The sequence below is a fragment of the Lepidochelys kempii genome, chromosome 26 (genome assembly GCF_965140285.1).
Source record: "Lepidochelys kempii isolate rLepKem1 chromosome 26, rLepKem1.hap1, whole genome shotgun sequence".
Lineage (NCBI taxonomy): Eukaryota > Metazoa > Chordata > Testudines > Cheloniidae > Lepidochelys > Lepidochelys kempii.
In genome coordinates, this window is record NC_136405.1 from 5459575 (window position 1) to 5475244 (window position 15670).

At 51.9% G+C, this 15670-nt stretch overlaps 1 protein-coding gene across 1 annotated transcript; it reads left to right on the forward strand.

Annotated features, from left to right (window-relative positions):
- Window positions 1–478: 478 nt before the first annotated feature.
- NPM2 (nucleophosmin/nucleoplasmin 2) lies at window positions 479–6710 on the forward strand. The gene is made up of 8 exons (XM_073325330.2): window positions 479–542; window positions 1901–1986; window positions 2985–3104; window positions 3908–4001; window positions 4620–4753; window positions 5451–5479; window positions 5979–6015; window positions 6648–6710. The coding sequence occupies exons 1-8, from the start codon at window positions 479–481 to the stop codon at window positions 6690–6692; spliced, it is 609 nt and encodes a 202-aa protein (XP_073181431.1). The 3' UTR covers window positions 6693–6710.
- Window positions 6711–15670: the final 8960 nt, after the last annotated feature.

Below are 15670 nucleotides of genomic sequence, written 5' to 3' on the forward strand. Positions count from 1 at the left end.
CTTTAGTTTATCAAAATGAAGATTGAGCGGTAACTTGATTAGTGTTTAAGTAATGTCATGGGGAGAAAATACGAGGTCCTCAGAGTCTATAATCCTGTGGAGAAAGGCATAACAAGACCCAATCACTGGAAGCTGAAGCCAGAAAAATTCTGGTTGGAAACAAGGCACAAATGAACAGTGAGGGTATTTACCATTGGGAAAAACTGTGATGGGAATGGTATATTCTTCAGATCCAGACAGAATTTAGTCAAACCCAAATTATTGAGTTCAGTACTGGGGTAACTGGGTAAAAACTGAATGGCCTGTATGATGCAGACTAAATGGTCAGACTAAAAGATCTAATGTTTCTTTCTGGCCTAAACTCTGTGGAAAACTTAAATCCTATATCAGTGGGGCTGTTGCAAAGTTTTCTAGCTTAGTAAAGACTACACTCTGAGTAATGTCTTCTTCCTTCCCAGCAAAGCAAATCCTAGGAACCATGGCTCTTAACAGTAGTGCCAACAGCAACAGTAAATCTGAGAAGCCAGTGTCTCTAATCTGGGGTAAGAACCTGTCTCTCATGACTGTTACTGAGAACATAATTGCTGTGTATACTGTGACTAAGAGCCATGAATGCAGCTGAAATACGTTTCCATTGACTTGTCCTGCCTCCCATCTGCTTGTTCGTGTGTCCACCTGTTGCATCTTGTTGCCTAGACTAGTGGTTCTCAACCAGGGGTATACGCGGAGGTCTTCCAGGTGGTACATCAACTCATCTAGATATTTGGCTGGTTTTACAACAGGCTTCGTAGAAAGCACTAGCAAAATCCATACAAACTAAAATATCATACAGACAATGACTTTATACTATTCTATATACTATACACTGCAATGTAAGTACAATATTTAATTCCAATCAATTTATGTTTAATTATATGGTAAAAATGAGAAAGTCAGCAATTTCTCAGTACTAGTGTGCTGGGATACTTTTGTATTGTTACGTTTGATTTTGTAAGCAAGTAGTTTTTAAGTGAGGTGAAACTTAGGGTAGGCAAAACAAAGCAAAGGCTTGAAAGGGGTACAGTAGTCTGGAAAGGTTGAGAACCACTGGTCTAGACTACAAACACAGGAGGGCAGGGAGGACCCTATGTCTTCCTGTACAGTGCCTAGCACAACAGGGCCTGACTACGGCCTCTGTGCTACTGCAATATAAGCTGTAATAACTAGATGGCTTTGGGCTATTTCAGGGAGTATCTTGCATGGCTCCCCTGACAATCACAGCCCTTGGCTGAAATGAAACCACGCTTCCAAGGGGCAGTGAGTCTCTGCCTCTCGGTGACCAACCAAGTAACTGGAACCCTTGAGAACCTGCCCCTCTGGAGGCATGCTCCAGTGGTAGGTATCTGGAGAGCATGCTCCTCTGGAGATGAGGATGTGCTTAGCTTGTTGTGGTCATCAGGACAGCCATCTGCCTGAAAATCATCTCCGTACCGTCTCCTCTTTAATCTGAGTTGAGCAGTCAAATTACTTCGTACCGCCTTAAACAGCCATCCAATTCTCCTTCTCCCACCATAATCTCTTAGGAAGTGAACTCTTCCCCTGCGTCGTACGCATCTCTTGGCTCCAGTTGGTCAATACCTGTGGCCGCTCCCTGGGACAGTGTTCTGGCTCTAATATCAACCTGCCTGACAGGAGCAAGAAGCAGAGGGATGCTTTGGGGAGCCAAACTCCTGCCTCTAGTTTGGGGCACTTACGTATTAGCGGCTTCTCTCCTGTCTCTTCTCCTACCCCTTACCAAAAAGGAGGTGTGGTGGAAGCACCGTCTCCGACACTTCCGCCTAGATGTGACTCAGCCCTATCTCCGCTGAGAATGGGGCGGGCGGTGGGCCGAGCGGACCTGATGGGGCCTCTGCCTTCACAGGATGTGAACTAAACCATGAGACGCAAACCTATACGTTCAAGATCCCAGACGAATGGAAGTATGAGCAGCAGCTGGCCCTGCGGACCGTGAGTACCTGGCCTGCCCTTGCCCGTAGAGGGTTATCGGGCAGGGTGTGGGTGCTGGTGTTTGAAGTGGGTAGCTGAGCACAGGCTCAGCAAGAGCAAGAAGCTGGCCTTGGAAGCTAATATAAGGACATGGAGCGGAACAGAAGATCCCTAATCTAGGTACCATGATGTTCAGATATGACCAGTCCCACTCCTGGAACCATCTGGCATGCAAACCTTGCAGGGACAGAAGAGAACAGCCTCATTATTCCCTTGCCTGGGGCAGTGCACTCATTCATGCTTGTGGACACTACTGGTCCGATAGCACCTGTACCATGGGTCTCTGCCTGGCAGTTCAAAGGGCACTGCCACCAGGCCAGCCTGCCCAAGTCCATTCAGTGCAACCAGCGCCTACAAGGCTGGCCTGCTCCAGTCATAGAAGGGAGGGGCATGTTTTGCAGAGGCGTATCTATGCTCTGTGTCCCACTGTCTGCTCCTGTGTTCATGTCCACAAGGGCTGCCGTGGAAGAGCAGCCTGTGCTGGGTGACTCCTCCCTGGGTTGAAGATAGGCCCGAATTCTCCCACCCCGATCTCTGCCAGGGTAAATGGCTGCCCTGATCAGTCAGTCGAGGAAGCCCACTCGCCCTTGGGCCTGGCAGAAAGTGTGCTGGAGCTCTAATGAGCAGCGGCAGCGTCTTCCTTATTGGCTTATAGGCTTTAGTAGGGTTGCCACCTCTGAGACCCAAAATACCAAGACACCACCTGAGCTCATAAAACTGGACAGCTGGCAGGGTGTAAGGAGCACCCTCCCAGATTTCCTGGGACAGCAACCCCAGAGGGATGGTCCTGAGAACCTGGATGAGGCCAACCCTAGGCTAGAGCCCTAGAGGCTTGTCTGGAACCCTCCTTCCCAGGTCTGGAGTTTGGCAGGGGGAGAAGTCTAGAGTTGGTGCCTTCAGGGATGTTGCTGGAATTCTGCCACTAAAGGGGTGCTGATGACTCATGCTTTCACCCAAAGATCTGCCTAGGAGAAAAAGCTAAAGATGAGTTCAATGTTGTGGAGATTGTACCAGCCGAGGACAGCCAGGACACCACGCCTGTGCCCCTAGCAACTCTGAAACCTTCAGTACTGCCAATGGTGAGTGCCCACTCATCAGTCTCCAAGGATTCTAGTGGAGGGACGACACTGAACTGGGGTTAGCTCTGATCAAACATAAAGCCCAACCAGAGATGGGCCTGAACAAAAACACAAGATCTGAATGGCTTGTGGACAGAACCCTACAGCTTGGCTCAGCCCACTAAAAAAGGCCAGACTTGGAGCAAACCCAAATGTTGCCCTGGGCAGTGGACAGGTTGCAATAGCAAAGGGAAGCTTGATGTGGCAACAGCCATTTCGAGAGGGGGGAAAAATGCATGAGCTGAAGGCTGAATGCACCCTCTCAGCCTTCGGCCCCTGGCAAAATAAGTGTGCCTTCAGTTCCCCTTCCTCCTGAAGACCTGCTCTCAGATCCTGTCGGGCCTCAAAGCACACCTGCTTTCCAGATATAGCTTCTAATTGAGTATGCAGCATAACCTGTTATCAGCCAGACACTGCTGCTTCCCCGCTGGCCAGTGAGTCAGCAATATGTGATGACTTTCCCAGCTAACAGCCCTTCTAGGCAGTTCAATCCTTGCCCTGAAGAGCTTACAAAGACCATCGCTGGGGAGATGGTAGCTTTCCCAACAGGCCAGGACACTGAAAATCCAGCACTGATAATGCTCAGCCGTGCATAAGTCCAAGTCCTGTGTTGTCTCTAAATTAACTAGCCCTAGTGTCTCCAAGGAGGGGAAAAGCATAGGGGAACCTACCGGCAGGCTATGGCACTTGTGTCTGTGTGCAGTGCAGGAGGATGAGGGGGAAAGCTGAAGGCCCATATAACCTGTGACATTAATCTCTTCCAGGCCACCATGGTGGGGGTTGAGCTGACTCCTCCTGTCACCTTCAGGCTGAGAGCTGGCTCTGGCCCAGTCTACATCACCGGACAACATGTTACATGTAAGCGAACGGCACGAGGTGGGAAGAGGGGATCTGAGCCTGGTGTAAACATAATGCAATGCCCATTGGCTCCAATGGGAGCTGCACTTGAGGGATCTACTCTGCCCCCTAGAGGATGTCCAAGGCCTACCCCAGGGCCTATTTTGGCTCCCTTGGGAATTCAGTGACTTTCCACCATCTCCAGACACGGGAAGGGCACAACGTCCCACTGTCGGAGCAGGGGCACTGCATGCCTCTTAACCACAGGTTCTCTTCCCTCTGCCCTACCCTTTCCTCTAGGCAGGATGGCTGGCAGGTGTGCTTTGGGGATAGTGGCTACTTCTAAAGACTCCCACTCCTACCAAGAAGCCACTAACCCTCAGCGACACATCTAGGTAACTTGAGTTGTGCAGCAACCTAAGTTCGCAATGGGGCCAAAATTGGCTCAAGTTAGCGTCAGGACTCCCTCCCCTTGGAATGGGGAGCACTTCTGCCACAACTGACTGCGGCTTCTCGGGCTCGCACTCATCGGGCCCCGAATAAAACCAAGTGTGTGAGTCCCCCAATACGGGCAGCAGCGTGTATAGCTGCTCTAAGGGTGTGTGAACTGCTCTGAGCCCAGGCTGCTCTGCTTTGCAGTGGTTCCAGATCTCTCGTGGGATGAGGAGGAGGAGGAAGAGGAGGAAGTGGCAGAGGAAGAAGAATCTCGGGAGGATTCTCCCCCCAAAGCCATCAAGCATCCAGCTTCCAACAAGCAGGGTAGCATTGCCAAGGTACTGCAGGAACGGTCAAGCTAGGAGCAACCACTGTCCGTCACATGGCCCAATTCCTCCCTGGTGGCACCACTAATTCCCTGGTGAACCTGTTGGTTCTGAATCTGTCCCTGGGTGTGGAGGGGACCAGGGAGAGAGTAGAGCGAACTCGTCTCCTGGGCCTAGCTGGAATCTTGCGGAATCTTACAGGAGACTCCTGAGTGCTTGTGGCCACTGAAGACTGTATTCCTGTCCCCAAGAGTCCTGGGGGTATTAGTGTAGCTAACTATATGTAATGTTCTGCTCCCTAACCTCTCCTTCCCGCACCCCCACCGTCAAAGGAACACCCCATCCTTCAATGCTAACCTGTTGCATAGTATTGCTGAGGGTTTAATAGCTCTACTGTAGCCCAGAGGTGGCTGCATTTCAGTGGTGGGCATATAGCTTCCAAGTCCCTGCTATCTCTGGAATGTATTATATGGTGCTTGGACCCCTCCCTTCACCTGGGAAAGTCCCACATAGATGGACAGTTTTCTTGCTGCTACAGCTAATCTATGCCTGTGCAATAAACCATTTTCCTGCTGTAGGGACAAGCTACACAATTTTTCCTACTCTAGAGAATTATGCTCGGGCAGTTCAAAAGAACATCCTCTCTCCACCTGTCATTTAGACCTTGTGCTAGCCTTGTCAAATTTAACTCAATCTTTCTTCTTCCCAGAAGAAGAAGATGGAGAAAGAGGAAGAGAAGTGAGTATAATCAATGGTGCGGGAGACAGTCAGATTCTGGATAGCACCCTCTAGACGAGATGGTGGGGATACCGCCTGACCGATCTCTGGCACAGGTAGAAGCTAAGGATCTCGTGGCAAGAGGGGACTAGAATTCCATAGGCCAGGAAACACAGTGACATTGACTAACCTCCAGGTCTATGGGAGATACCAGCCTTTTGGCTAGTCACGGCAGTGCTGCACTGGTACCTAACTCTGGTAAATAGCAAAGGGATAACTGTCCTGTGAACTGCTATGGGAAATCCCAGAGGAACGCTGGCATGCCCTTATCCCCGTCACACGTGCCCAAAGCCATTTGTTAGGGTTAAGTAGCTTCATACTAAAACCTAAACACTAGCAGCTGGATTGTCCCAGGGAGAGGCAGAAGCTCAGTACCTGTAGGTAGATCTGTGAACGTCTGGCATGAGTTTCCAGGAGTGAATCTAATCTCAACGCTTCTCTTCCCTTCTCTTCTGAACAGCAGTGTTCCTTCTGATGATGATGTCCTTCCCAGCAAGGTAAGAAGCCAAACAGTGATCTCTGTGCCCCTTGGGACAAACAGAGGGAGAAACATGAATAGTATTAATACTGGCTTGAGAAATGTTTCGCTGTGGAAGTCTCTTCTGAAGCAAAGGTGGCTTTTAAAGCTGTCCCTCTGCTCTGCATGGGGCTCGTGTTTCCATTTCATCTGTGGCTGCTTTATCTCTGATTCGCTGGTTGACTAGTATTAGTCAAAGGTTAAAAAGTCACTCTGCAAATGACTGTCTATCTAAATCACATGCTTAAAAAATGTGTATCAAATATTCTAGCAGCTGGTGGGTGCCTGTCACATGCCGCTATCTGCTTCTAATTAGCTGACAAACCCTGAAATAGGGCAGACAGTCAAACATGAAAACACGACCCTGGCAGGAAAAATAAGTAACAGGCGTATGGATAACTAAACCTGGGCTTAGATCTGCATGCTCGCGAATTAGGCTCTTGTGGTCTAGTTCTAATATTTAATCACTTGCCATGTGCTGTTGTGGGAGCAATGCGGAGTAGCTCTGCATTAACACCTTGGCCTAGTGAGTAGGTGCCATGGAATCTGGTGGTGCCTAGCCACTGGCCCGTGCTACTCTAAAGCCATAGCCTCGCTTCGTTCCCTTTGCAGGGAAGAGGAGCTGGCAGAGGGAGAAAGCCGGCAGTGAAGAAATAGACTGATCTGCAGCGAGGGGTCTACGAGGTAAGGCTGTTCTGCAAACCCCAGGCTGGCTGAGTCGAGCAAGCCACCAAAGATGGGGCTTTGCTACGGAGGTGAGAGCTGATGGCTGTACTGCCACGGGGAGACCAATATCGTGTCCCAAGTTCCCCGGGCATGCAGAGGCTAGAGGAACCATAACCGTCTGGATGCGCCATTGTCCTCTCTTGAGGCAAATGCTGGAGGCCCCTGCTACAGCTAGTGGGGCTGGTGGGAAAAGGGCTAATCAAATGCCACCTAGTTGGGGAAGGGTATTTAGGGAGAGGACTAAGGATTACAACACAACGGGATAATACACCAGGTAGAATCCTTCAGGCAGGAAGCTACTGGCATAGTATCTAGCTGCCAGCAAAATGGTCTAGCAGCCGAGGGATGGAGCTTAGAGGTAGGACTCCCAGGCTCTGACTTACTGTGTCGTTCACTGCTCTGAAGCTACCCAAATGTCCCTACTGTGCACTGGCTCTGAACCAACTGGAATCGATCTGTGGGTCAAGGTAACTTTGTGGGAGGCACAAACTATTGACTTGTCTCCAGAGAACTCATCTGGCACAGAAGTGCTCCAGGACTTTGCCCTTATACCATGCTATGATCTGACTTCTGTTTCCCCTTGCCTTCTAGGGCCTGATACGGAAGAGACCAGAGATTTTTTTGGTGCTGTTTTCTGTAAATGTCTTTAGGAAAAAAAATAAAGGGCCTTTTATTTTGCACCCTGGGTTTCACTTTCTTAAGCCTGGAAGAAGGTGGGGCACCTCTGGACAGAGCGAGAGCCTCCAAGGAGCCAAAGCCAGAATTTCAGGATGGACTCAGGCCCCACAACTAGAGTCAGTTTTTCCTCCTTCAGCAGCTTCAAATTCTAGCCATAGTCTAGTCTTGGCTGCACACCTGGGATCCGTCCATGTTCCAATATCTCCCCATAGCCTGGGATTTGCAGGCATAGTTGGTAAGAGGTTTTCAGACACAATGACAGCAAGGTGAGGCCTTAATGCTTCAGCTGCAGGTCATCTACCAAACCAGCAACAGCAGTGGGTGTTCTGCTGTCGGGACAATTGCCCAGCTTGTATTGGGTCACGTGATAAGAATACCTAAGATTTCCCCCTTCAAATCAAGTGGAGGGGCATGACCTGTGTGAACAATAGCAGGTCAGTGTAAGATACCTTAAACACCCCGTAGAAACTGCTGATTAGCCATTGACGGCTCTCCTGCTGCATGCTCCAAAAGCCAGAGCTAAATCTTCTAGACCCTTCCTCTTCAGGATGAGAAATAGCTTCCAGCCTCCTGGGCTGGAGTCCTGACCTGCAAAGCCGCTTGATCAGCTGTGGCAAAAGGCTGCTCTGCTGGAGTGAAAGCCCTGTAGCCCCAGAGGCCGCGCTCTCCCGCAGCGTAGTACTGCTCTAGTGCTGTAGAGGACAGCACTGCAAAAGGAAAGAGCTCAGCAGCAGAGGTTTGCGGGGGGCTCCCAGCTCTCTGCGGAGCGTGGAATGCAGTTTCATGGGCGAATGAACGTCTGCCAGCTCTTTCCGAGCCCAGTGAGACTGGGACAGCACCTCTGGCTGTGCAGGGATGCTGGCTAAGTGAGCGGCTATATATCTCTCTCGTTTTCCATGGAGACATCCCATCTGCTTTGGTAACAATGCGTAGCCTCAAACTCACTCCAGTTCTGATCCTGAACCAGCTCATGGCAGGGAGCCAGCCTTTTTCACAGGGGTGCTGAGAGCCATTGAATCAAGCTGCAAATCCTGCATATGATGGAAACCACTTCAAGCTAGGGGGGCAGCAGTACCCCCAGCACCCCTCGTTCCAGCACCTATGCTTGTTCAGAAATGTCACCCTACCCTGCCAGGCTAGAGCACCAGAGATGGCACTGGTCTCTGCTCAGGTGATGACTGGAGGCTGCTAGGGCAGACTCCCCTCTCTCCTAGTCTGCCAGCTTCCTTCTACCCCCGGGAGCCAGCTCAGACTATTAATAACCTAGATTTTCTCACCTGTATCTTTGTCAAGACCTGGGGCAGCATCTGCTACAGCCATAGACTGAGGTCAGTGTGGGGTATGCCAGCCTTTCCCATGGGCTGTCACTCTGTGCAGCTAGGAAGTACGACACCTAGAACAGGGAACAGGGCAGCCCCTGCTGCTTGGCAGGCACCAGAGGCCAGTCTGTGCCCAGGGCCGTGGGGCTACTGACAGCCAGCAGACATGACCTACCTGGGAGCGGTACAAAGGGAAGGGACTGCAGAGTGAGCAATGTGCACACAGGGCTATGCTGGCTGGGTGCCATCTGCCTAATGCAAGGGCTTCTCCTACCAGGGACGGGGACCCCCCACGAGAGGGCAGCCTGCCCCTCAGCCATCCCTGGCCTACTTCTGATCCCATGGGGCCGTGCACAAACCTCCCCGCTCAGCCTGACTGAGCCCCCTTGCTGTCCTGCATGGAATGTGCAGCAGAAGTGCTGTGGGGAAGGGGCTGTCTAAAAGGTGGTCTCTGCCTAGCTGCTTCTGCAGTAGTTGGTCTCCCCCCTCCCCCCCTGCACTGCATCTGCAGGAGGGGAGCTAAATAGGGGCCACTTAACATGTGAGCTGGGGTCTGACTGCCGAGAGCCTGATGGAGGTGGTGACAGGTTTAGTGCTGGGGGGTGGGGAGCAGGAACAGAGGCTTCAGATACTGAATCCAACTGCTGCTCTGCTGGCCAGGCTCCCAATTTGTCCAGGGCTATAAAAACTCTGCAGTCCTGGAGACGGATGGCCACGGATGCTGGGTGGTCTTCAGCTTGCAGTGCTGGGCCACCCCATCTCTGCTTGGAGCCGGGGCCTGGGGGTGCTGCTGTGTCACAGGGTGAGAGTAAGGGGCAAGGGCTCCCTGAGCTCTCCACTTCCCTTCAGAGGCCTTTGTTGGGGATGGCTACTCTCCACTAAGACCCCCTGGCACCCACTTCCAGAGGCGGAGTCAGCTGAGTGGGGCACGGCCTGGAGTCTGGGCTCTGACACCCAACTGCCTCACAGGGCCTCCAACCCAAGCCCAAACGTCTGCACGCCCATGTTCTAGTACCATATCCCAAGACTGAGCCGGGCTGTCTCTTAGCGGAGTGCAGACGGACCCGTAGTGTCCCCTCAGGCCTGACTTACAGCCACCACTGCTCTTCTGCTGCTGGCTCCTATGGCCCCAAGCCTGACCCCCACTCTCCGCGCCATCTCTGCCCCTCCCAGCAGGGGAGTGGAGCTATCTGACCATTGAAAATAGGCAGTGAAGAATCCACTGCCCCTGCCTAGAATCACCCGTGACTTTGGCTGGAACAGCTAGGTAACGCTCCAACTCTCGGCCAACGTGCCATGGGATCTTTCTTTAATAAGCAAGATTGGCCAGGGTCTTGTTTTGATAACCCCAGCTAGTATCTCCAGCAGCACCAGGCCCCCTGTGCCAGCTGGGGCATCATGTGCTCCCCTAATTACCAGGTCACCCACAGAGGTAAATCCATCTGCTTCATTTAAGGGACACAGTAAAGTGGGTTCCTGGCTCTAGAAGTGCAGGGCTGGTCACCCAGAATGGCCGCAGCATCTGCCTTTCTATTCTAAGCAGACCTGACAGCCCCTCCCTACCAACTCCAAAGCCATGCCAGGACAAACTTGCATGCTGCAGAGGCGGAAAGTGATGCGTAGCACAGTGAGGGTCTCCTGCAGGGTAACCAGAAGCAGGAGTCCTGCCTTCTGCTTTGGGTACAAGACCATCCAACCCAGATATTAAGCTCCCCTCCCAAGCTTTTCCAAACTTTTACCCTACCATCCTTGGCCAAAATGTCCCTTGCTGCCCCTTTCCTGTGTGTGGCTTAGCTGTGATGCTGCACCCCAGATGCAGTTGCATTTCAGTGAAGGAGCCTGTTATTGGTGCAGTTTGTGAAGTGCTTTGGGATAGCTGGCACCCCTTACACTGTAAAACATTCATCTTCATTGCCATTAGCAGGGGTGCCAGCACAGATCACCCCCATAATGCTCTGGAGTTTCTCCGTGAAGCAGTAGATGCCCCTCTCTTAAATGCTCATACCCTAGCAGACAGCTCAAAAATCCCTATAGGAGAACCCCCATCACCCTCTCCTCCCCCCAAAACACACACACACACAGTCTGTCCACAGAGTAACAAGTGTGGCTGTGAATAGGAGACAATAGAGGATTACCAAGCAGCAGGAGAGACAATTATAACCCATTGGCCTGGCCTTGGTCTGGAGTTAGCAGGTATTTGTGGCAGGTCTGCCACCCCTCGGAGCATAGTGGGAGACTGCTGTGCTGCGAGATTGGCTCCAAGAGGGGAGCAAAACCTTCTACAATGGCCAGCTTTAATTCTCCTCCAGGTGTGTGGCAGGGAGCCTGGACCTGGGGGAGGGGGGTAAGCCAAAAGGGATTGCTGCTATCCCTGGGGAGTGGAGGGGGGTGAGAGGTGGAGGGAGGGGGAGAGAGAGAAAATGAATGAGAGGGATAGGGGTGCAGAAGGGAACATCTGATCAGCTGTGTACCACACACACACACACAAAATGTACCCCCCTTTAACCGCAGGCATTGCAAAACACTGAGACTCAGCCCATCATTCTCCCTGGGGAGATGAAACTGAGGAAAGATGGAGTAGCAGAGAAAAGCATGCCAGCAACAAGATCTCCCAGGCTGCAGAGCCAGCCTCCTGGGAAAGGCTGGGATCCCCATCCCTGGGAACCCACAAAGCTATACTGTGTGGAGAATACACTGGAGAGGATGCATCTGCCCTGGCCTCTGGGAGAGAAAGAGACGAGATGGGGCTCTTCCCTCTCCACAGTCTGATCCCAGCAGATCTTGCTGTTTAATACTCATCCCTGGTCTCATCGTTCTCCCTGGCCTGAAGTGGGTGGCTACTTAAATCACTAAGACAGAGGGCACCTGCATCCCCTATTCAGGACATTCCTTACGGGAGAAACCGAGGCAGTGTTGTTTAGACTGGGCAATAGAAGCCAGGTCCCAGCATGGGCCGGGGAGAGGGGACAGTTTGAACTAAAGCATATTCTTCCCACCTCTGCTGAAGTGCTAAGGCTTTGGGCAACGGTCCATGAGCCAGAAGATGGGGAGCTAGACAGAGTGACAGGGCAGGGTGGTCATCTCTTGGGATGGCCCTCCACCCTGGACTGCAGGGACAATCATGAACTTGATGTGGCCCTCCTGCTCCCCGCTGGCCCCTGGCAGCAGCCCCAAAGTATCTGGGGGACTGGCGCAGCATAGGGATGCCACAGCAGGGCTGTTACCACATGGTCCTGGGGGATAAAGCCTACACAGTGGCAGCACCCTGTAAGGGTACCTCCTCCCCTGCACTGGGACCTCCTTTCAGCAGGGGAGCTGATGTGTCAGCAGGCCCCTGTTAAACCAGGAGATGTCCCAGCATGGCCCATCCAGGTATGAGCCCTGGGTGGCATGTTCTAGGGACCCAGCTCCCCGCTGGCATTGCCCTGCTGTTAATGATCTATTTTGGCCCCAGCATGCAAGCGGAAATCAAAGGCTGGAAGTGGAGGGGCTGTGTGAAGGGCTCGGCCCCTGTGAAGATGGAGCCCACCTGTCGGGGGCTGGAGTCACACATCCAGCAGCCGACAAATGGGGACGCCATAAACACTGGAAGCGTGAAGCCACCATTGGGTAGCTGCCGGCCAGACCGCGTTGCAGGGTGAATCACAGCAGCTGCCGACACAGGTCCAGTGCCCGGCTTCACTGCAGCGGGGGCCTCCTGGCTACTCAGGAAGGTGAAATCCTCATGGGGGACCCTACAGAGACTGAGCTATTCCCTGAAACCGCTCCTCAGAGCACAGAGCCTGGAGACTTTGCGAGAGGAGAGGCGGCTGGAGAAATGAGGGCTACAGCAGCAGCTCTGTCTCCAATAGGTCACGAGAGGAGCCCAGGAGCGGTAACCAGGCTGGAATGCTCCGGCTCCAGGCGTCACCATGGGATGCTGCTGGATGGTTGGCTTGGGCAGGGCAGGGCTGTAGGGAAGTTAACTCTGCCTGACAGCCTCCAGGTCCCTTCCTGTAGCAGGCAGCCTCTCCGGGCAGGCTGAAAAGCTGAAGGAAGCTGAGCCCCCCATTCCTGCAGGGCTGCCTGTGATCCAGTTCCTTGTGGCAGCTACAGGCACAGGTGGGGCTGTGATATGCCGAGAGATCCCCTCCCTCTCGCAGCTGGGCACGGTGGCTCTCTGCAGGCCATCACTGCAGAAGGTTTTGATAGGAGGCACGGCCCCCCCATAGGCCCTCATCTCCCTGCACAGCCCGCTTCCACAAACAGGCCCCTCCTCGCTGTGCTCTCCAGCAGGTCGATGGCTGCTGGCCATGTGTTGAGCCCACAGCACCTTGGACATGCCCCCACCACAGGGAGGGACCGCCCCTCCCTCCCTGCGCGATGAGAACAGAGAAGCCCACAGGATGAAGAAGGGAGACACAGGACCTGTCCATCAAGGTGTAGGAAGCCCTGCAGGCTGTGCCCAGTGCCAAAGGTCTGTGCAGAGAGCCCCGGGGCTCCCCAAAGGCTCAGCACTGGGGGTGCTGGAGCTGAAGAGTAATCCCAGAGACTGGCCTGTAGGGAACAAAGCCTTTATTAGAAAGGCTGCCCCACTCTATTGAGCTTAGTGCTGGCCTGGAGACCACAGGAGGAGATGGTGAGGGATCTCTTGTTTGATCTGTTTGACCTCAATTGTACGCAAGGCCTGAGAACAAAATTTTGAAAGAAAGCCCTGTTAAGGACATAGAGGTAAATGGTAATTGGGATAAAATACAACATGATTTTACAAAAGGTAGATCATGCCAGACCAACATGATCTCTTTCTTTGAGAAGACAGACAAAGGAAATGAAGTAGATCCAATCTACCTTGATTTCAGTAAGGTATGTAATAGACTTCCACATGGGATATTATTAGTTACATTGGAGAAGATAGGGATTAAGATGAGAACTGAAAGGTGGATAAGGAATTGGTTAAAGGGGAGACTATAAGAAGTCATACTGAAAGTTGAACTGTCAGGCTGGAGGAAGGTTACTAGTGGAGTTCCTCAGGGACTGGACTTGGAATCAGTCTTATTTAACATTTTCATTAATGACCTTGGCACGAAAAGTGGGAGTGTGCTAATAAAATTTGTGGATGACACAAAATTAGGAGGTATTGCCAATATGGAGGAGGACCAGGAGGTCATACAGGAAGATTTGGACAACCTTGAAAACTGTAGTAACAGAAATAGGATGAAATTTAATAGTGCAAAGTACAAGCTCATGCACTTCAGGACTAACAACAAGAATTTTGCTATAAAATGAGAACTTAACAGTTAGAAACAACAGAGGAGGAGAAAGACCTGGGTGTATTGGTCAATCACAGGGTGACTATGAGATGCCAACGTGATGTGGCTGAGGAAAAGCCTAATGCAGTCCTGGGATGCATGAGGCGAAGTAGTTCCAGTAGAGACAGGGAAGTGTTATAACCATTATACCGGCACTAGTGAGAGCCCTCATATGGAATACTGTGTGCAAATCTGGTCTTCTGTGTTTAAGAAAGATAAATTTAGACTGGAACATGTGCAGAGAAGGGATACTAGGATGATCAGAGGGATGGAGAACCTACCTTAGGAGAGGAGACTTAAGGAGCTTGGCTTCTTTAACCTAACAAAATGAAGGCTGAATGGAGATATGACTGCTCTCTATAAATACAGCACAGGGATAAACACCAGGATGGGAGAGGTAAAGGCCAATGTTGGCACAAGAACAAATGGATATAACTGGCCATCAGTAAGTTTAGGCTTGAAATTAGATCAGAGTGAAGTTCTGGAGCACCCTTCCCAGGGGAATAATGGGGGGAAACAGTCTAACTTGTTTCAAGATTGAACTTGATAAGTTTCTGGGGGGGCGGGGTTTATAATGAGGTGTCCTACAATGGCACATGGCCCGTCCATGACAGCTATCTCCAACAGCTGGAGATGGGACACTAGATGGGGAGGGCTCTGAGTTACTACAGGGAATTCTTGCCCAGGTGTCTGGCTGGTAGGCCTCACCCACAAGCTCAGGGTCTAACTGTTGTTTATGGCCAGGAAGGAATTTTTCCCAGATCAGGTTGGCAGAGACCCTGGGTTTTTTTGCCTTCCTCTCCTTAGCCTTCCTGACTCATGCAGCATGGGGCATGAGTCACTTGCAGGTTTAAACTAGTGTAAATGGTGGATTCTCTGTAACTTGACATCTTTAAATCAAAATTTGAGGATTTCAGTAATGCAGCCAGAGATTATGGGTGGGCGACGTTCTGTGGCCTGTGATGTGCAGGAGGTCAGTCTAGATGACCATGATGGTCCCTTCTGGCCTTGAAGTCTATGATTCCACTTTTGGTCGTATTGAGCAATTCAGTCCTTGGTTCACTCCTTTGATTGGTCGCATTGAGAATTTTGGCCCTGGGCTCTCCCCTTTGATTGGTTGCATTAAATAGCCCTTGGCTCGCTCCTCTGGTTGCGTTGAGAGGGTCCATGCTCTGCCCTTTAAATCCCTCTGGCCGTTGTTATCAGCCCAGCTGACTCGTGCATGCTGGCCTCCCCCTGCACTGCCCGGCAAGCAAGTCAGCCGCCGATAAGGGCCCCCACGTGCCCAGAGGATCCACACGAACGGCAGCCTTGAGCAGCAACTCCCCCAGCCCTGCCTATCTCTCTGAGGTTTCATCAGCAAGATGAGCGTCAGCCTGCAGGCACAATCTCACCCAGCTCTTTATTGCCCACCTCCAGTTTGCTTCTTGGCTGTACAGCTCTGGAGGATGGCTCTGAGCCAGTGTCTCCAGAGACTGACAGGGATAATGCTGCCTGCATGTGCAGCACCAGATCCAGCCCCCTGAGCCCTGCTTCATGGCAAGGAGCCCCCAGCTACTCTGGAGGGGCTCTGCTATGGGGACCCCAGAGAGACCTCTCTGAGCTACCATCAGCCCAGATGGAG